The 21,604-nt window shown below is 39.0% G+C and overlaps 1 protein-coding gene across 2 annotated transcripts in view; it reads right to left on the bottom strand.

Annotated features, from left to right (window-relative positions):
* The window catches only part of CHID1 (chitinase domain containing 1), a 99,737-nt gene extending 80,153 nt beyond the window's left edge, over positions 1-19,584 (bottom strand). The window contains exons 1-8 of one of the 2 annotated variants that reach the window (XM_027727766.2): positions 19,524-19,584; positions 16,850-16,992; positions 15,497-15,646; positions 14,006-14,138; positions 13,036-13,080; positions 11,626-11,732; positions 10,219-10,280; positions 1,077-1,169 (exon numbers count right to left, since the gene is read on the bottom strand). In XM_027727766.2, coding sequence (XP_027583567.1) covers positions 1,077-1,169; positions 10,219-10,280; positions 11,626-11,732; positions 13,036-13,080; positions 14,006-14,138; positions 15,497-15,646; positions 16,850-16,960 — 701 coding nt within the window. In that variant the 5' untranslated portion in view covers positions 16,961-16,992; positions 19,524-19,584. Of the gene's footprint in view, positions 1-1,076; positions 1,170-10,218; positions 10,281-11,625; positions 11,733-13,035; positions 13,081-14,005; positions 14,139-15,496; positions 15,647-16,849; positions 16,993-19,226; positions 19,478-19,523 lie in introns of those variants that run through there. The other variant, XM_027727764.2, reaches the window with a different exon arrangement.
* Positions 19,585-21,604: the final 2,020 nt, after the last annotated feature.

The raw sequence follows: 21,604 nt of genomic DNA, 5'->3' as shown, positions 1-21,604 counted from the left end.
TCCAGAAGGTAAAAGCAGAAGTGCTTGAGGGATAGGAAGGAACCTCCTCAAAATGCAACTTACATTCAGTAATTGGTTTACATTGCTAACCTACAGAAGAGGTGATATCATAATTGTAGTGCAGGTGCTAACTGACCTCAGCACACAGATAACTTTTTAGTCACCTACTACAGTGTCCCTGAATCTTTTCAGCAAGATGCATTTGAGTCTGCACAGATAGCTGTAGGGAGAAATGCTTCATTTCCCCCATGTGCTATAGGACCTCCCCACAAAACTCAACAATAACTCGAGACCATTACAGAGAACAGTCCAGCCACAGAAGCGACATTTACCAGACTGCTCAGGCATTCAATTTTCTCAGCTTTTTTGGCACCTTGAAAATTAATGTACACTGAAAGATGTGACAGCCTACAAGAAATTTAGGAGGCTGTACAACGCTGTCCTGAAACTGTGCTGTTAAACTGTCATAATCTGTATTGGCTGTAAGCCTATCTGTACTGCTATACAGCCCAAGGTGAGAAAAATAAGAAATTGTTATATTTTTTTTCTTTAGCTGTCTACCAAGTTTCATTTGAAAAAAATACCTAACAGTGCTTCTCTATTTAAGTTTGATTTACATTACTGAGTTTTCATGTGCAAGTATAAAGTTGCTGAACAGCTTAAAGGAAAAAAGATAATCTTGTTTTGCCAACCATGCAATTGGTGGTCAACTGTGCACTTGCAGCCCAGAAATCCATCCATGTCCTGGGCTACATCAAGAGAAGTGGGGCCAGCAGGTTGAGGGAGGTGATTCTGCCCCTCTACTCTGCTCTCATGAGACCCCACCTGGAGTGTGGGAGAGAACAAGGTCCAGCACAGCACCTCTCCTTGTTGGCTCCTCTATCACATCCAAAGTTGCGTGAATGGTATGCATGAATGCACATAGTTACCAAGACTATTCAGTGCAACATGCATGGAGACAGAACTACCAATCAAACCCAAATAACTTCTTATTCATTTAAACTGCATAGCTATAAACACAGATTTGAACTTACTGTTTATCATTTGGAACCTACCATCTAAATAGCAATACTCACCCTGCTGCAACTGCAGGAGGGATGACCAGTATGAGTTTAAGTTGTGCTTCATGCAGAGCTTCAGAAAGGTGAATGAGCAAGTGAATCAACTCCCTGAAATACAAATATATTGTTAGACAGAAAGGCAGGAAAACTGGTGCTGTATATTGTCAAGAGCAAGTAACAGTAGAAATAATTGAAAAGATTCACTGGCAAGAGAGCCAAACACAATTTGTTGCAAATGACCATAGCAGAAAAAACAACAATTAGGAAGGCTAATCAGAGGTCTACCACCTTCAAGGACTAAGAACATTGAACTGCCTGAGACAGTCTTAGTTTTCCTGGAATTGGTGATCACCTTGGGGCTAAAATTTTTCCTAGTTTTACTTTAATCTAACTATGCATTGTTAGCACGTAAAACAAACCAGCATACCTTATCAGAGCATGTAATCTCTTAAGGTAATATTCAGTAAAAGAATTAGATCAATAGAAGAACCAAACCCTGCTCTGAAGAAACAGCTGTTGAAGAAATTCAAGTTGTTACTAGACATGAGGCCTGAGAATTTTCAAAGATGCTTTCACAGCAAAACATGCAACCTTCAAGGGATATTTCTGAGGTCTGCGTTTAGAAACATTTTTGTCCTGTATAAATTTTCTTTTTGTTTTTCAATACATTACTGTATATCTACAAAATGCATGTCTGACAGAGTTGTATCTGGAAGTATCACCTTTCATATGCATCTGTTAAATAAAGATTTCCACAAAAGTTGATTTTCATATCCATATTCTAGACATTTCAATAGGAAAATAAACCTAAAAATTCTTATGCAAACTGTTTTTAGCACTCCTGATTTGAAGGGTGATGTTAATAAAAAACCCTTCAGAGACAGACTGCAGAAATAAAAAAAAGTTTATTGTTATCTTAAGAAGAATCCAGTATTACCTTAAATTTGCACTACAAATATGGCCCTTTTGAGTGTCTTTCTTAAGTAATTTGATTTTTCAGAACAAAGTAAACTTTCGTATTTACTCACTGGCTGGAGGGATTCACAAACAGTCAGACAGATGATATCAGTACAGAACTCTAGATCTGTTTAGAACTATGTTTAAACCTGAACAGAATAGAGAACAACTTCATGACCCATTCCAGGAAGCTAAAAGCGCTTAAGCAGGAAAGGCAGAATACACAAAAGCAATTCAACCAAGCTTTTTGCTCCACTTAAACCGAATAAGATCTGAACTTTCATGAAAAACATCTCGGTGTTGTTGCACCTTTCAAGGTAGTATCACTCTAGAGATATTCTTCTGAAATCATTGCTCTTCCAATATAATCATCCGTCACAGTAATTATGCTTAACTCGCACAATTGTAGGCACTATCCAAAGGTAACTCAGTATTTTAATTTTCCCTGAAATGGTTTGATGCCTGATGAAAACTTCCTAAGGCCTATAAAAGCCATTACTCTCAAAATGCTGGTGAACAAACAAAGCAAGTTTTATCCCTTTCCCAATACCAGCAGTATTTTGTGCTTACAATTTGAGAGCTGCCTGTGCTGAACAGCCCTTAACAATAAACTGTCACACTGCTACCTATATTTCTCTTCTAGAGGAAGACATGAGACTACAGGAATCAGCTTTTGGTCTGTTTGCAAAATGCACTTCTACCATTCTTTCTCTGGGAAAGTAACAGCTTTCCCTCCTCTTACTTTATCACATGCATTCCACATTAAGAATGTCACTATTCAGACAAAACAATTCCAGCATACAAGAATCCTTTTCCACAGGAACACATTAAAAAATTACAACACTAAACTAAACAGACATCTATGGACACCAACACATGCATCACAACTCCCACATGACACAATGTTATCAAAAACTATAATCAGTAGTAAAACTAGCCAAGCAAGCTTTCCCGCTGATTTGAGTCTCATGGCTTAGTGACCTTTTTAACTAATTATGCCCAATCTACAGTAGGAGTGCAACCTTTATTAGATGTCAGAGGTGTTAAATACAAGATAAATTTGACCAAAGAATCAGTTCCTCTGGCACTGAGATTATTCTACAGTGTTCATCAGCAGGGATCTCTCTTCTCTGCCTGGCTGCCTTTGTTAGCTGTAGGAACTTACAGAACTCTACACCATGCAAAACATTTGCTGACTTTAATTATTTAGAAGATGAGGGGATAAGAGGAAGGGCAGAATAGGACAAAAGAACCTAGCACAGGTAGAGAACAAGATAACATATTTTTCTTTTCCATTCAGAAACAAGGCTAATACCCTCACTCCCATTCTGCATCTTCACATATCTGCCTCAGCTCCTAAAATTTTGCATTCCAGATAGCAATGCTTTGAAGCATAAGAAGAAAAGCAGTTGGGATTATTTTGAACCAGATGCAAAGAAAAACAGAAATTCAAAGGAATATTAATTTCAAGGTTTCAGCCTTCCTCAGCAATGTCAGACACTGGTGGTTGGCCAGCAGAGGCAAAAACTGATCCACAAAGGCCGTGACATACCCACGAGAACAGTTACTACACAAAAGCAGTCATATTTCGAAAGTGGAAAAACATACAGTGTAGAACCATGACCTGTTACTGTAAACACAGGACAGAGATTTGTGGTCTGATAAAAAGGCAGGAGTGTAGTTTGGATTGTTGGTGCACTCGGGGCTCTAAGACAGACTACACTGAAACAGCCACTTCCTCTCCTCCCACCACTAAGTTCAAGCAGTATCGATCTGGCTAAAAAATAATTACCTTCAACTTGTGGAAAGCAAGAAGAAAAGGGGTAGCTGGACAACTTTAGATTTTTGCTCAAGAAACCCAGATTAATATCCACTCACTACCCTGTCAAGCCATGTCTCTGGGCCCTGAAACCGTTTTAGCAAATCAGGCAGGATTAATAGTTAAAGACTTAATTTAGGCTCACTTCCATGTGTCGGCCAAGACAAATTACGTAAATAAAATGTGCAGGCTTCCCCTCTCCCCCAAAGAGCAATAGAAGAATGTTCATTTACTGTGCTATAAATTAAAACTTTACTGTGTCCCAACAGTGCTTTCCAGTGGTTTAAACACAACGTTCTCCAATGTTACCATTGGTAACTTTGAAAGAAAAGCTACTGACATTTTAAACATTCTAATGAGGTACAGGAAAGTAGGAATAGAATCAATCTTCCTAAAAAAGCTTCATTAAATATTTACCAGAGACTTCACCATAGCCAAGTTTAACTTCAAAGCAGGTACTAAAATATTGGCAGCTTTAAGTTTCTATCTTGAGCTAATTAAGGTCTACTTCACTCCTACTATTTTAGGCCTTCTCTTATCACTACCATTTGGTAGGTCAATTTTCCAAGTGTTCATGATTTCAAAGTACCTTCTCCCCTATAGAGTATGCAGATCTCTGAATTTTCATCACCCAAAGCTCATGGGAAGCTTATTTTTACAGAAATCGCTTTTTTGAGAATTGCTGGTGTATCGTGTTTTGGACATCTTGTAGTACAGTTTGCTTCAGTGCACAAGAATGGGCTGTAGATGCATTTGAAAAGCTTTGCAGAAGACATGTAAGGTTGTTATATCCTTCCCTTCAGTTACATGGCCCTTCAGAACTCTGCAACTTTCCAATTTCAGTCACCTTTTTCCACAAGCTGGTAGTCAGTACTCCCTAAAATTTATGCCTTGTCAAGAAAATTGGACAAAATAAAGCTGTCCAGTCGAAGAAGAAAATGCCCTTTCCTGCCATTTCATTGCCTAGTTAATACCAAGAAACTGGAGTGAATTGTGGTAAATCTTTGATTAATAGATTAACTTTTCAGGGACTAACATGAAGGATACAACTGCCAGAAGAGCTTTTTCCCCTTATATTCCTACCAACGTTAATAAGATGTCTGAAGGTCATCTTCTGCATGATACCAAGTGCCTGCAGCATGTGGTGACAAAAAATCACGTTTTTCAGATTGATTCCATGTGATGGCAGTGCCATCTGTCAACTAAAGCTGGACTGATCAGAATATTGTGTGCATTGTTATGCAGGCTGTGAGATTCTGATGAGTACATTCATGCCTTTTTCACAACCCAAGTCTGGAGAAAAAAAAACACCCAGCAAACCCACAGTGAGATTAGCAAATTAGACATGGTCCTGGTCCAGTTATTAACTAAACAAGCAGGAGAGCCTTTGCTTACTCAGGTCTCTCAATATTTCTGCCATGTACATTTCTAAACTTAAATGCCACAGGATGAATAACTTGGAATATTTTATTAGAAAATCAGGCAAGAAAGTTTTAGAAAAAAAGACAGTTATTTAACTAAAAAGCAGGTTTAAACTATAAGAAGCAGCAAAACACATTGGAATTGAGGTATCTGCATAGGATATCTTGGCTCATTTAGATTTTTATTAGGAAATCAATCTCCTATATGTTAGAGTAAGAGGCAGGTAGCTGAATACTTTTTCACTGCAACGATTGTTGGCATGACAGGAAGCAGCATCAGTTAGATGCAACCCTTCATCTCACATTAAACTTGATGTCCCTGTGATTTGTATATTAATAGTTCTAGACCCAGAAATCACAGAGAAGAAGCAGGCACCAGTGCTATAGAGGGTACTTCAAAGTATCTGTATTAGATGCCTACAGGAACTCAAACCAGTCAGTATAAAGACCCCAAAACAGGTTCACACACATATATCAAGACAATTTAGGTTCTTCAGATAGACAGTGGGTATTTCTAAATCTAAGAACCTAAATAGAAGAACCCAATGTCATTTTATACATCTGAAAGTACAAAAAGCATGCATACAGGGTTGTTGTGTAAGACTCCAGGCATCGAGGACCCTGCATGAACAGCCAGAGAGCAGGCTGCTTAGGGTATCTCACATGAAAGCAGGCAGCTATATTTAGGCATATAATTCTCTTATAAAAATTGATACTGTTGGTAAAATCAACATTTAAATGAACATGCAAAAGAAAGCAGCAGAAAAGATTGATATAATTTAAGACATTAGTCTGTCACACACTACAGAACAATTCCTAAGACCAAATCAGAACGATTGGAAAATTTTTTGTTCTTGAAAATAAACCAAACCAGATTAAGTTAGTTCTGATTAAGAAGACATAAAACAGAAGATTCATAGTGAGACTGAAACCACAGAATTTCATGTCTTAGTGGATGCCAGCAACATAACTTCTTAGCAACATTTCACCTTACCTCTAATGCCAGCTAGAATAAATAGGAAACTGAAGGCCCTTTTTAGATAATTCCTCAGGCCTTGAAGGAATAATTTTCACTCATTTATAAAGTTGAAGTGAGTATCCAAAAAAATAAAGGTTTTCTAGAAACATGCAAAGGGCTGACAGAGGAGTGTCTAAATTTACCTCATTTTAAAAATTGTCAGCGATCACAGGTTCTTAAGGAGTCTGGTCATAGGATTTATGTGTTACAGAAGAGCTAACACTGTTACCTTGTTACATGAAGATACTGACAGAATTTAATTGTCCCAAAGTCTTCAGGGAATTCAGTGTTTCAAGCCCCAACATCAAGACAACAGGGAGAGCATGTGTTATGAAGATGTCCATCCAATATTCAGGTTCAGCTACTGAAAAAGGTATCTCATGGAGACACTTGCTCAACTGAGGTCTATTGAGCAGAGAGCTTCAGCTTCAATTAATCCACCTTTCTGATATATGAAGTAGTATTTAAATCATAACCCAATTTATTAGTGAGTTAGAACACTAATTTTCAGGTTTTCAGTTTCTTTTGCAGACTCACCTGCTTTGAGATGCACTGTGCTAAAAAGTCTCACTGCACATTGTGACATGGGTGGATACTCATTCAGGAGTTGAAACACCTTATCAGGCACAAAAGTTCCATGAGCAAACCCACCTCTCTAGTAATTTTAAAGATACAGACAGGGATAAAGAAACTTGTACTATATTAAATGTTCCTGCACCACTAGGGCAGTGCATTGGACAGGATCATAGACCTTCTCCATAACACTGTTAAAAACATGACAGGAATAATTTCCATAGCTTTCCCTTCAAAAAGATATATGAAATATATTGAGTGCCATTTTATTAATTTTATAGCTAGATATCCACTTACTTTAGGTTTTGAAAAATGAACACCATAATGATCCCCTGTGAAATATTTTCCCTTAGATCCACACTATGGCTCTAACATTTTGTAAGGCAAGCTGGAAGCTGCAGCATATCCCCATCTATTTTATGCACCTGCATTGAGTTTCAATAACTTATTGCCACTTGCTTATGTGAGACTATTCCTTGTATTTCAGGGGAAAAAAAATCTGATTTTTTCTTTTATTTTTAAGCTAAAACATGTTCACTTTAAATAATATGAATAAACTGTATTAGCCAGGAAGGTCTTCTTATATTGTCAGACTGCTCTGAAAGTAATCTGAAGGCAAACTATCTGTTTGCCTTTACCCAGAAGTAGGTTAAGCTACTTTCAGGTGTTTGACCTTGAAGGATCTGAATCATGAAAGCCTACACTGTACCTAACAGTTAAGACAGATGCTTTATTTGGAGCATACACAAATACTTTTCTATGAACACTTCACATTTCCAAAGGATTAGGCTTTATCTCTGTGCTGACACCTACCTGTCAACTAACTCCCAGCCTTCCAAGCTTAAGAACGTGCTTTACTGTTGATGTTTGTCACTTTCGAGACACAACCGGAAGGAAGATCAGGCATGACTCACGTTACAATACTGCCACTCTGTGGGCTAAAGGGGGCATTGGGCTGCTGCAACTCTTTCGACAGTGACAATGGAAGCAAAAGACCATCCATGCTTACCCGTTTATCAGAAATAATTCTGCTCTGCTACTCAAAAGAAAATTAACAGATCCCAAAGTAACAGCATTCAACGTGCAATAAAAACACAGGCTTGCCAAGGTGCTAAGTTCACTTAATTCTGTCCCTTAAGATCTGCTCAAAGCAGCTGTTCACTCCAAACAACACTGATAGGGAAAACACCTGGGTCATCCAGTTTTAAAGTAAGTGACAGGCAAACAGACAACCTCAAAATGAAGACACTGGTCCCATAACTTAGAAGCATCATGAGACAAAATTTCCATGTAATGATGCGATTCTCCTACTTTTATAAAACAGCTGCTACTGCACACACGAGCCTACCTTCAGCTTTCTGTCTACATTAGCCTTATTCTGAATGCCTCTCTGAGGAGGCAAGCCCAACCTAAGGCATTGTGCAACTTAAACACTCTAACCATTTCTAGGAAAGTGGAAATAAAGGGAGGAAAAACCCACAGAGGAGTTTACAATGAATCATTTAAATCAAAACTGGTCTTGAAATGGAGGAAAATTTGCAATTCCTAGCTTCTGTTTCTATTTATGTTTTTGTGCCAAACAATCTTACCCATTTTATGTTAGGATAATTCTAAAGTGTTGTTCACAGGTGGGCACATTACTGCCTCAGAGTAAAGGATGCAGTTACCATTCTACTGTATGAAAATAACCCTCTCCTTCTCTGAAGTTATGGAAAATACTTCCCAATCCTTCCTATCAATAACAGATAGACAGTGAATATGTAAGTGGTGCTTTACCTGAATAACACTCAGGTACTGAAGGCTAAAGCAACTCAACAGTAGCACCTCCTCTAGTACAGTTTTTATCACACAAGGTGGGACAAACAACACTGTTTTAGATAAGCATTACTCTTGGCAGAGAGCAACATTTTTACCATGCCACAAATAAACTCATCCTGGAGCTAATAGAAAAGTATGTTTTGCTTCTGTATGTCATTTGCAACACAGCACTTTCATACCACTGTGCTTAAAGTGATCTTCAGTGAGTCTTAAAATCACAGTTACATAGTCTGTCTTACATCTGTGTTAAGTTAACTAACAGGAAAAGCATCAATTTTACTGAAATACAGGTAAGCACAGCAGATAAAATGCCCACTGCTCCCAGCTTCTGGTTGGCAGTTACTAATTGCTTAAATCACCTTCTTGTCTGTCTTATTAAGACACTGCAATAGGTTCAGAGCTCATTATAGGGATCAACTCTTAGGAACAACCTGGCAAATTACCTAATTATGAACAAGAGCATCTAGCTTAAGGATTACTCATTCTAGTGCAACTGGCAGAGTCCCGACAAAGCTACAAAGATTCTGCAATTCCAATTTTTTGTTCCCAAGTGTAAGGTAGGACTATTAACAACACTCAGTTAGAGAAGTAACTTATATGCCCTCAGTCAGCAACATTTGCCCTAAACAGGATAACAAAGTAACCATATTTGAAAGGTGAAATCTTCCACAATGAAGTCTGCATTCTGTGCAGCTATCTTCAAGCTACATTCCCCCAGACATTTAGGCAAGAGAGATCTGGTAAAAATAATGTGCTTTAGGGAAATGGATGCCTGAATTTCCTCAGAAACTAACACAAAATCTTCAGATTGCTGCACCGAATCATTCATTTCATATTCTGCCTTTTCCTCACAAAGCAGAAGTATGTAGCTTGCCTTACCTTGACTCTGTTCAAGTTGTTAAAACAGTCAAGGGGCTTTTGCTCAAGCAAAACAGATTAGAATACGTCAGGAAACAGTTTAATATACATAAGCCCTCTAGTTTTAGCAGATACAATAAATGCAGACTCACTGAAACTTCATAGCAGAGCAACCAAAGGTAGATCAACTACTCCAAAGTTTAAAATACACTGTGCTTGGAGGAACTGGAAGCAGTTTCTCCCTAGATTTACTTCAGGTTGGGGATTTTGTTTTTAGCTTCAAGATGTCTAAAAGATCTCTGTAAAGGTTTGGAAGGTTTCCTATCAAAGCACCGCACACTTCCAAGCTTCACCCAGTAACCCAAACCAGCCAATGGTACAATAAGGCCAGTGGCAACATGTGCCTGTGCAACTGAGGCACCCTCTTCACCCCAGTACAACAGCAACATCATGCAAAACTCAAACATGAAAGGCTAATGTGGGCTGCTAAATCCATTATGAAGTTTATTGTGTAATCCTTAAGTTCATATAGAGTGAACTCTTCTATTTCTTTCTAAGAAATAGCAGAAGAATCTTTAGTTGTTCTAGAATGAAGTGTATTTATTTATAAAGACAAATTCAATTCAACATGGACAAATTAAAAAGATGCTTTGAAAGATTTTTAGGAATTGCATCCTAGAGACTCATACTCACGTTTGCTTTTGATTTCCCAGCTGACTCCAAACTTCAACTACAAAACCATCAAAATTTTCATTCTAAGTAAAGAGATTTGACAACAATATACAGTTAATAACCATGCTTTTCATTATGTTTCTATCAGAGATGATAATACACTATCAAAGCACAGTTCTGTAGTTTTTCTTATATTATTAACAGATTGAACATGTTTTGTATTCTTATACCAGCTTCACCTTTAACTTCATGAAGAAGTCCAAGAGAAGCACAAATTATTTAACAAACATGCAAAAGTTGAAAATCTCTATTAGTTATCTGCGAGTTCTACTCTTACAGAATAAACCAAAACTGGACTGAGAAAATTCAGGCATTAATTAAACAATTGGTTGTTAAGCAAATCATTTGACGCACATTTACTTGTATATTGGTGAAAAAACCTCATTAGCTCTTAAGCCTAAAGATGTAAATGCTAATTCGGCACAGACATGATTCCAAATATTTCCCACAATTAATCTCACTGGTGATAATTTATGCTAAGCATGATCAAGGATACTGTTGTACTTGACTTGACCTCCTTAAGAAGTCAACTGTTATTGAGAACCTAAAATTGATGTACTGGTTACAAATTTTAAGAAACTACTCAGTTTAGCTCTACATTCATCTTCCTCAGAGCACAGTAAGATTTCTTTAAATCATGTAGCAAGTGAGAAATCTTATTCTGACACTAATTAGGAAGGCTGTCATGAATCAAGCACCAAAGCTGAATGTCTTTTGGGTGCAACTTGTCTAGTCCTACACATGCATAGCTCTAAAGCCATTAGGTAAGAAAACCTTAGCAAACAGTAACCATTCCCTTAAAGAATTCATCCTCCTCTCCCCAGCCACTTGATATTTTGAGGAAACTGGTTTATCAGACCTGAGCAAAACTGTTCAATAACAAACATCCAGGGAGTTATTCTTGGTATTAAAAGTGGTTCCTTAGCCACTGGGCTTGAGTGCACTCCTGAACAGAAAAACAGCATTCATTGCACCCATGATCCTTTTTCTGCTATCAGAAAATGCCACTAAGCAGTTTAGCCCCTGCTTAATAATTACATTTTTAATAGAAATGTAAAAGAAGGCAATTTATAGCAGGCAAAGGTCACCATTGCAGCTGTCAATAATAACTGAACAAGGGGTTATCTTGATCAGGGTTACGTAGTCTCATGTTAGACTTGTATTTAACTGCACTTAAACGTGCTACACTTCATATTTACAGGAACTGGACACATACTAGAACACACTATTAAGAATCCCACCTTATTGTTTTGAGCAGAATTTTGTTTTGTAGAATATAAAATCACTAGAAATGAGAAAACATCCATTACAAAAGGAATGAAATATCATCACACACTATTTTATAAGTATCATAAAAAGTCTTTTCACCTTGGCTAGCAGAACCATGTTCTTGGAAAGCTCCTCTATCTCATCTTCACTGCCAAAAACACTCTCAAAGTCCTGATAAGTCCAGCCATCAAACAAAATTCGAGGCACTATCAAGCAAAGCCATCAATCAGTAGTGAAAATTAAGAATTTATTAAATACACTGGAAAAATTATGCAGAACCAGAATACAGCAGATAGAAGCAGAGATACCAGTAAACATCACATCCCATGACTAAGATCATTGCTCTTTCACTCTGACCAGCTTCAGCAGCACAGATAAATTGACATTGTAGAACATTCTTCTTCATTTTAAGTTTAGTTAAAGGTGACACTTATGCAAGTTTTAAGAAAAGATACCTTCACTTGATTGAAGTACCTTAACTGAACTACCACTTAGGGCCCCAAGTAAAGCACCAATATTAGACAGTAATCTGTAAGTTGTGTATCTCCTCTACCACAATAATGAGGTAAAAAAGTTCACCTCTAATTTACTCTTTTGTACTCAACCCTGTATAGCTTCACTCTTCTACTCATCTCAAGGCCCTATGGCAAATTTTTAATTCTGGGAAAAGTAGGCACTTGAGCTCACATAATTTCTTTTTCTAAAAACACAAAACATTAAAAACTTAGACAGTCAGGAAAATTGTTGTTGGAAGAGTCAAAAATTATGCCCACTGGAAAAGCCAACAACTCTTATGGAGCTATGTCTAAGCCCTTTCTACCTACCAAGGACGTAAACCAGTATGTTAGAAGGGTATCAAGAGATTTCAAAGGCTTTGTACTCTGGCAGCTGAAGTACTTTAAAATATCTGACTGAGCATTCAATTTTTCTAATGCATTTCAAACTTCATACTCCCTTCTGAATCAACAAGTGTTTCACATTTCCACAGAATTCTTGCTGTAGACAAAAGTAAGAAGTCTGGCACAGTAGAATCTCTATAGCGATGTTTGCTATTTTCCCTAAAGACACACACTGTAGCACATCCCATGAATTCCCAGCTTCAAGGGGAGAAGAGACGAAGCAGGACTTTTCTACTATCATGCATTGATTGATTCAGATTTTGATTTTTTTTTTTTCTTTTTAACTACACAGAACCCTGAGCAACAAGTCTGAAGACTGCTTTCCCCGGGGGAGGCATACAATGTTATTACTAAGTATCCCTCCAGTGAGGACCCTGTGAACCAAGACTTATCCAGAGACAAGAGGTTAAGGCAAAACATTAAGGCATCAAGAAGGTCAACACTTCAGCTACTTAACTATCTGTAGTTAGCTGCTTTTATTTTTCTTCTCAGACTGTGCTAAGGTAACCTCCCTTTCTCCCACACACACCTGGAACAAAGCCTTCCTTTGCTCTGCTAGCAGTTAAAGAAGGTAAGAAAGCAAGCAAATAAACACAAAACAGAGGCTCACCTATTTTGATGTTTTTGGAGGTTTTCCTGACATCTTTCATCCAGCCTGTCAAACAGCATTAATTAAGACAACTCTTAAAATACAAATGATGTTGACAATGATGATATATTTTCAAGCATTCTTCAAATAAAGTAGCATAGATTCATTATACGTATATTTCTGACACTGACTAATAGTTCACAATCAACACAGACAAAAACAGAATTTAAAGCTATTAACCTGCACCACAGCTTTACTACAGTCTTACAATAGTCCCTACCCAGCCCCTCCCTGCTGCTTAGTTCTGCCTCACTATGGAAACTACCTTATTGCCTTCTCAGAACAACATTTTTGGAGTGTTGTGTTGGAGTTTTGGAGTGTTACTCACTTGGGAGTAATGTTTTTGGTTTTTTTCTGATGGTACTTTAAAGTGTCCCATCCACTCCTCTTGGCAGTCATTGACTAGGATGAATTTGTTAGTAGGCACTAACATGGTAAGAATCATAGCTGTTTCAAATGAAATTCCACATTCAATCAAGTTCAAAACCATAATCTAGTACATTCTAGCTGAAATTTGAACTTGTTGCCAGTTTCTTGACAATGAAGGAAAAACTTCTCTTCCAATTAAATTTAGCTTCCATTTCCAAAACAAACTCACCTAAAGGTTTTTTGCAAAGAAAAAAAAAAACAACCAAAACCCACAACAGGTAAAAAACTGCACAGTGCAAACACCAAAGACTATTTCTATCTATACAGACTCTTTGTCCCTTCCATTTTTTAAGAGGGGCTTTGTAGCCCAGTGGAAAAGCCAATCTTTCCACTTGGGAAGGAGATTGTGGTAGCAGATGGGGACAGAAAGAAGTTCACTCTGAAAAAAAACTCTCAAAGAAATGGAACGGATGAAAGTACTTCACCATGAGGCAGAGCCAGCAAAACCCACGTAGTCTGCAACAATACTGCAATTCATATTCAAAGGAAAAGAAAATAATACCTTTATCAGCATCATGGAGCCCGGTGAACTGGAACATTTCCTTCCCTTTCCTTTTCACTTGTAACCAAACTGGTGAGATTAGTGTAAATTTGTTCCCAAATATTTTAGCAATGTCATAGCCATGGTTGTTCCACTTGAAAAACAAGTGAGAAAAAAAAAAGTAAGAGACTCAGAAGCAAGATATACACTTTACTTTTGACCAATATAAACTCTTTCACACAAATGTAATCATCTGCTAGATCCCTATTTGTTCATTTGAAGAAACCTTCTGGGATATCATTTTTCCTTAAATAAGGAAGTACTCTGGAAACTTTGGTAGCTACATGAAAGACAAATTGTGCAAATTGTGCTAATTCTTAACTACAGAAACTTGAATGTAGGCTCCAACACAGTTTTGAATTTACAGACTCTGTACTTATGTTCAAGAGAACTTGAGAAAGTTGAAAATTTATAGGGCATCTATTTCTCTTTTGAGTCGTGTAAGACTGAAACAGGTGAAAACCATCCTTCTAAACAAAAGGATGAAACATTTATTATTCAAGAAAGAATGTTTTGAATAATAGTAAGACAGGGCAGCAAAGGAGATCAGTTCCATAGCAGCATATAATTGTTAGCTGTTGATTTAGAAGATTCAAGATGACAGCTGCGGAGTGAGGACACTTAGTAGTCCTCTTGTTCTGACTTCACTACAACTTCACCTGGTTCATCAGCAACAAGAGAATACTATCATCACTGTTACAACCAGTCTTAAGGAAACTTTGCTGTCTGACCACTCAGGAGTCACTCTAGGAGTCACACTCCCACCACCTCAGACTTTCACTCCTGGGACTGAGGCCCCTTCACATCAGGCAGTTCCAGTGACTGACAGCTGCCCATCTTGTCTCCCTGCACATCCCACACTCACAGTCAGACCAGTTTCCCTACCAGCTCAGCCCTGAGCTTCCCACAGCAGAGACTCAGATGTCTGGATCCTTAAAGCAATTTAATTATGACAGGACCCCCAAAAAAGGAATCCCTAGGATTTTGTACCCCCACAGTCTATGCCCATGACAGTTTGGGGTCTTCCTGCTGAGTCATCAACTCCTGCTGCATTTGAGTGCCTGGTCACCTGGGTGCCACAAGTCCCCGTGCTCTTCGTGATGCAAAGGGTCAGCACGAGCTGCCACCATTTCCTCCCATCCAGGGCACAACCTGCAGCTCACACTGCAGCTGCACACCCAGCCACCAGCACTGAGTGTATTCCTCAACAACAGTGAGAAGAAAAACAACATGACCTAGACATCCTCCAAGAGACAGATGAGAGAACAAGGGTTTGAGACCACCGGAACCCCAAGCCAGCTCTCAAATAATCCTCTGGCTATTTGACTGTGTTTGACCAGCAGTTCTCGTTATTATAAAAATGCTTCTAAAGCAGGGATGCAAGCTTGCAGGATAACACAATCTGCTGCATACCCATTCAAAGCATGAATTTTATTTGTTGTATCAACTTACAGGAGTAATATATCCCAGAACATCTCCTGAGAAATGTCTTTCCTTCGTCTTCTTGGAGCAATAACTTCTATGTTCCCGTATTATATCCTTTGCTTTTGGATCCACAACTACCAGTCCCCGGTCCTGTACGTTTTTATCAGAATGCAGCATCTGTGAAGAGAAGACAATTATCAGTTACATGAAATAACCACTTTCAATGGCAACATACTTTAAACACAACAAAATAACAAATCACTTCATTAAACTCTGAGCACTCCATTTAAAAGGATGCAGAGCAGTTTGATTTAAAACTGAAATGTTCAAGTCCTCAGAAATGATTTGTCATCCTCAGTGAACTTAGTTTGTTTGGAAGGCAAAAAGCATATAAACACAAAAAAAAAATCAAGACATGGTAAGATTAAAGAACATCATTCATGACAGCCGATGGTGTTCTACTCTTTGGCCGATGCTTTCTGCCATGTTACCCCTAAAATAATAAAAAAAGTTTAGGACTTCTTAAGCAAGAATTTGAAGACAACTTTTCAACTTGTTATGTTTTAGTCTGAGAATGCTGCATTGTAGTTACTGAAGGTCAAGGTTTTAAACACCTTTCCTTAGGGAAGATGCTTCAACTAAACCAGCACAAATAGTTTTAGCAGATAAAAAGAGTGGGAACACCTAATAAGGTGTGCATGGTGAGTACACAGTAACCGCCCATCGATTCAGCATAAGGAATTTAGAGATATGACCTTTCTTAACTCTTTGTATTATCCTCACTACTGCAGACTAGATTTTCCTCATGGTAGGTGTTGAGGAAGCAAGTAACACAAACAATGAGAGATGTATATCCATAATGATAGGAAACAATAACATGCTCAGCAACTGAAGAGAGACTTCAGCATGTTGGCTCTGCTTGCACTGATTACTGGGGGACTCTTGAATAATTTCTGCCTGCAAAGGAGTTGCTGCTTAGAAGGCTCTCCAAACTCTTCTAACAGGATACAGCCTTCCCACTGGCAAGGCTCCATTCCACCAGTAAATGATCTAGTGCTCTTGGCCCAAATTACTGTTCCCCACCCCACCTTCCAAAGGGGTGGAAGTATGTTTCCTGAGGGGACAAAAACTTCCTGCTTCTGCAGCTTACATAGAGGATAGAGCTCCAGAAGTCTACATCATATTGGTTTAAGGAGCGAACCATTTGTGACATTTAAAAAAGCTGAAGAAGAGGACAGTTTCAAAGAGTCTTATTTGTGAGCACAAGCTTCAACGGAAATGCATTAACACTGTTCTCACAGAAGTAGAGTCCATTTACCAAAGTTCAATTAGTTCACTGTGCATGTTAGATAAGACAAGCATTTCTGTTATTTCTCTTACCTTTTCTTCCAGTTTTTTTGTAGCGCCTTTCTTTGCATCTGTTTTTGACAAGGTACCTTCAGATAGCCAGCAAATCATGGTAAGAGAAAGTGAAGTACAGAGAAGCCTCATGGTGTTTTTCCTCACGTCAAGTTTCTCTTTCCCTGAAAACATAAGGGTTCAAATCTCTGTGAACAGGAATTGAGAATTAGTAGAGAACAGTTCTGTTCTGTGCTATTTATCTATCACACCTTATTTCTCTAAGAGGAAAGACTTTACAAAAAAACCAAAATAAACAAATACAGCCAGAGCTTGTTTTTCAACCTCTCCCCACTCATATGTAGCACTGGTTTTCCAGCCTAATTCCCACCAGTGAATAAGAAGAAAACAGAGAAAAAATACTAAGCATTAGAGAAAACAGGGCAAAAGAAGTAAAATAACAGAATGAAAAGCAATCTGTTACTAATTGTGGAAGTATCAAACTGGGACTATATACTTTCATGTATAATAAACTAGTGGCTCTAGATATTCTGGTTGCTTCTCGTAATTATGAGATCCTGATGGACAAGAAAAAAGGTTATGTTTTTCACAGTTTTCTGAGGTTTTGTTACACTTAAAAAACTATTTTGCTTCCTCTGTTACTCTACCAGTCACTTTAAAGACTTACAAGCTCATTTCTACAAGTCATATTTACAATACTTGTCCTGTTCACACTGATAAGAAGTGCTGCTCAAAGTTTGAGTATTTTGTTTCTGTACAAAACATCAGGTGAGGAATCCCATAACAGCAGATTGAACATTCTAAAAGACTACTGTGGTAGAAGGAACCTTAAAGGTTCAGTGCAAATGTAATTAATGAAATAGCAGGGATAATGTAGAGATCAGATCAACAACCCAATAAACTTACTCGCATTTGGATGTCTCTGGCTTAGCAGTGAGGTTTTAAAAAGTAGAGGTATTTATTGTAGGAGTTAGAGATTCTGCCGAAAAAGCGAGGAATACATGAGTAGGGAACAAAGCAGAAGAATGATGGCAGCAAAAGTGCTTAAAAAAACCCCAATGTCACTATCACCAAAGAAAACAAAGTATCAAAAACCTCATGTACAAAATTATTTGAAGGCTTTAATCAAATCTTGTAAAGACTGCAAAATAAAAGCAGAAAGCCTCCTAATATTTCTTGGATCCAGAGGGCAGGGTAAGAGCTAAATTGCTATACAGTTTGAAATTCACTATTATTAATAATTAAGGTGTTATGCCTCTACTTTGACTTCAAGGTCACTGGTAACCTCCTTGTTTTCCATATCCTAAAAAATCAGAAAACCAGATTGCTCTTCATATCATCTCCTCTGTTCCACCTAGCTTGGCAAGATCTGTAAACTACTTCAGAGAAGAACAACTGAGATCCTGAATAGTCAATACGAGTCTTAGCTATTTGGACAGGATATCAATTCTTCCAGAAGCTCGTATATATTGATTTCGAGGTATCTGCTTTCACTTTCAAAAACAATTAGCAACTGCATCCGCTTCCCTGAAAAGAAGATAATGTCTAACAGCTGAAGAGCTGAAGTGTAAAAAACCATTACTGAACTCCAATTAGACATCAAAATGTGCTCATTTCCTTGACATGATCGTATCCATCTGCTAACTATTGTCAACACAACATCCACTCCAAATTTATAGAAGGCACTGAGCCTGTTGCAAAACGGTTTCTGACTCTTGGTTGGAAACTTACTCTAATAATTTGTTCTTTAACAACATCAGTAGATGGCATCACTCTAATACATGAAGATGAATTAGTCAAATGTGCTTTATGGAAACCATAAGCATGAATTTTGCAAGCTTTACAAAACCAAATCCTCATCAAGTTTTTCTTCTGCAAATTCACCACCATTTTTAAACTCTTCTTCAACTAACTAATCTCAGTAAAACTGTATTTGCTTGGCATTCTTGTTTATTGCCTTTATCATTGCAAAATGCAACCAGAATTGAAGACTATCTGTGTCCTTGTTCAACTTGTACTGTCGACAATTTAAAGTTTAAAATATCTTTTGACAAACTGATCTGAAGCTCAGGTTTCTCTTTTAGCCAGGTCACAAATGTTGTTTAACCCCAGTCTCCATCTGAGATAATATACTTTTAGTCAGCTATTTTAAATGCATCTTTATTTTTAAAAGGGAGAAAAGCTGCCATAGATTTAGGCTGTCCAAAATAAGCAACCAAAGAAACTAAATAATCTTGGAGGCTGGCACTGTATTGTATTAGATTCTTATTACAGCTGCAGAAGGAGCCTGCATCACTTAGTAAGGAAAGACCAGGAGGCACGCTGATGATGCGTTTTTAAATGAAATCAATAAAAGCTATAGCGGGGAGTGAAGAGCGAGGATAAATCCGTTTCTAACCTGTGCAAACATTAAACCCTTTCCTCTTGTAAGATAGCTCTACTTTGACGGTCAGAATTGTCTCCCCCACTCGTCTGAATCTTGAGACACCAAAGCTCCCCCGGCAGCTGCACGCCCGCTATGGCAGCGCCGGCCCCGCCGCGGCCTCCCCCGAGCTCAGACCCGGTGGGGCTGCGCTGGCCGCCCCCGGTGCCGTGTCTCCCCCCAGCCGGCTGCCGCAATGCCGAGGGCCCCCACGCCGCCGGAGCACGGCCGCGCCGCCCGGCCCTGCCCGCCCGGCCCGCGGACACCACGTACCGCCCGCCGCCGCCGCGGAAGTGCGGGCGGGCGGCACCGCCCCGCCGGCTCGGGGCCGCGCCAACATGGCGGGGCGGGCTGAGCGAGCGGCGCCCGCTGTGGCTCCAGGCTGGCGCTCCGGGCGGGCCGGGAGCCGCGGGAGCGACGCCATATCCCGACCGAGCCCCTGGGGCAGAGCCGCCTGCTGGGCTGTCCCGTCTCGTGCAGGGGTGCGGTCGCTTTGGGGGTCATCAGTACCCCAAGAAAGCAAATACTAGTCACGATCTAACAGTGAATTCCCGTGAAGAGCCTCCTGGTTTAGCACAAGCTGTAGTAAATAGCTACAGCTCCAGGTTTAGCCTGGAGAAGAGGAGGCTGAGGCGACCTTCTCTCTCTCTACAACTACCTGACAGGAGGCTGTAGCCAGGCGGGGGGCGGCCTCTTCTCCCAGGCAACCAAATGACAGGACAAGAGGGGACAGCCTCAAGCTGCACCAGATTGAAACTGGACATTAGGAGGAATCTCTTCACAGAAAGGATGATTAGATATTGGAATGGGCTGCCCAGGGAGCTGGTAGAGTCACTGTTCCTGGAGGTGTTCAAGGAAAGACTGGCTGTGACACTTAATGCCATGGTCAAATTGACATGGTAGTGTTAGGCCATAGGTTGGACTCGATGATCTCAGAGGTCTTTTCCAACCTAATTGTTTCTGTGAATCTGTGAAATAGTGTAGGTAAATCGGGAGCTTGGCTAAAATACACACACTGGCCTGGAGGCAAAATGATGGTATAGACAAGGCTGCAGAGAGTCTGCAAGCAATACTGCTAACTCTTGGTGTGCAGAGAGGAGGAGCCAAATCCCAGATGGCTCTTAACAGGTTCAAAAATAAAAGATTATGTTTTAAATTGAGATTTTTATTTTCTCCTGTTTTGACCTTCTACAGTTTGTGTTTTTGCATGCAATATGGTTGTGCTACTGCTATTTTTACTGCAGCCCAAGTTTTGTTGTAACCCTGTTATTTCACAGGCTGCTTGCAGGAACTAAATACCATATCAAAAGACTTGATAATAAAAGGATGTGTTATGTCATGATGCAGTCATGCCCAGCATATCCTGGCAGTGTGCTTCCCAAAAGAGACCTTCCTGTGGCCTGCTTTCTTTCTTGATGAGACCTCCTAGAAGCTGAACTGAAAGGTTACCTTAGTCTGCTGCTACACCCTCTTCTTTTGTTCCTTCCTGTGTAACGAAGATCTTCATGAACATTCTTTAGCACTGAAAAAAAAATATTATTCCTCTGAACAAAAGTCTAGCCAGTGAACCAGATCCATCCAAAATTTCTGGAAATTTTGAGTTTCATGATAATGGTATTATCCTAACTTTGTGGATTTTAATGTTGAAAGCAGCACATCTGATACTCTGGCATGGCAGAAGGCATTGTGCTCTCTGTTAATGGATAATGAATGTTAGATGTCAAGTGCAGAAACAGGACTGAGTGTACACATGGAGGAGCCACCGATTCTGTTTTCTACTTAGTTCTTTTTGCTGCCAGTAATGGCTGGAATGATCATGAGGAGCAGAAGAAAACAATAACTGATGGTACAAATCTGACAGAAGTAACAAAGGAAAAGGAACAATTCATTTTTTGTAGTTCCCACAACTGGATACATTCAGTTGAGTAGTAATAGTTTTATGAAGGTCAGTGCATTATTCAAGTCTTTGTACCAAAGTGCAGTGAAATTCTGAAAAGTTAATAAAGCAACTTCCATGTGAAATGGAAAAGAAGGGACAGACATTGTGGATTTGTGGCATACAGATGTGATACAAAACATTTTGTGTAATAGGAAAATGTTTCTTAACACTATTTCCTCTTTAATGCTGATTTTACATTAATTACAAATCTCTTTAAAAATTACAGCATTGTCAGATGGGTGAAACATCTGTTTTTACACAGACTGGTGTTTTATACATGTTAGACTCAAGCCAAAATGTTTTTCAGAATAACAAACTCGATGTGTTTGCAGAAGGCTGTTCCTAGTGTGAACTCTGAGCTGGGTAACAGCTGAGCTCACATGACAATGTTTCTTTCAATCAGGACGCATCTAGA

The sequence above is a fragment of the Pipra filicauda genome, unplaced genomic scaffold, assembly GCF_003945595.2.
Source record: "Pipra filicauda isolate LSUMZ 115617 unplaced genomic scaffold, ASM394559v2 scaffold217_size2002032_pilon, whole genome shotgun sequence".
In the NCBI taxonomy this organism is placed as follows: domain Eukaryota; kingdom Metazoa; phylum Chordata; class Aves; order Passeriformes; family Pipridae; genus Pipra; species Pipra filicauda.
This window is presented reverse-complemented; position numbering and strand designations above follow the sequence as displayed.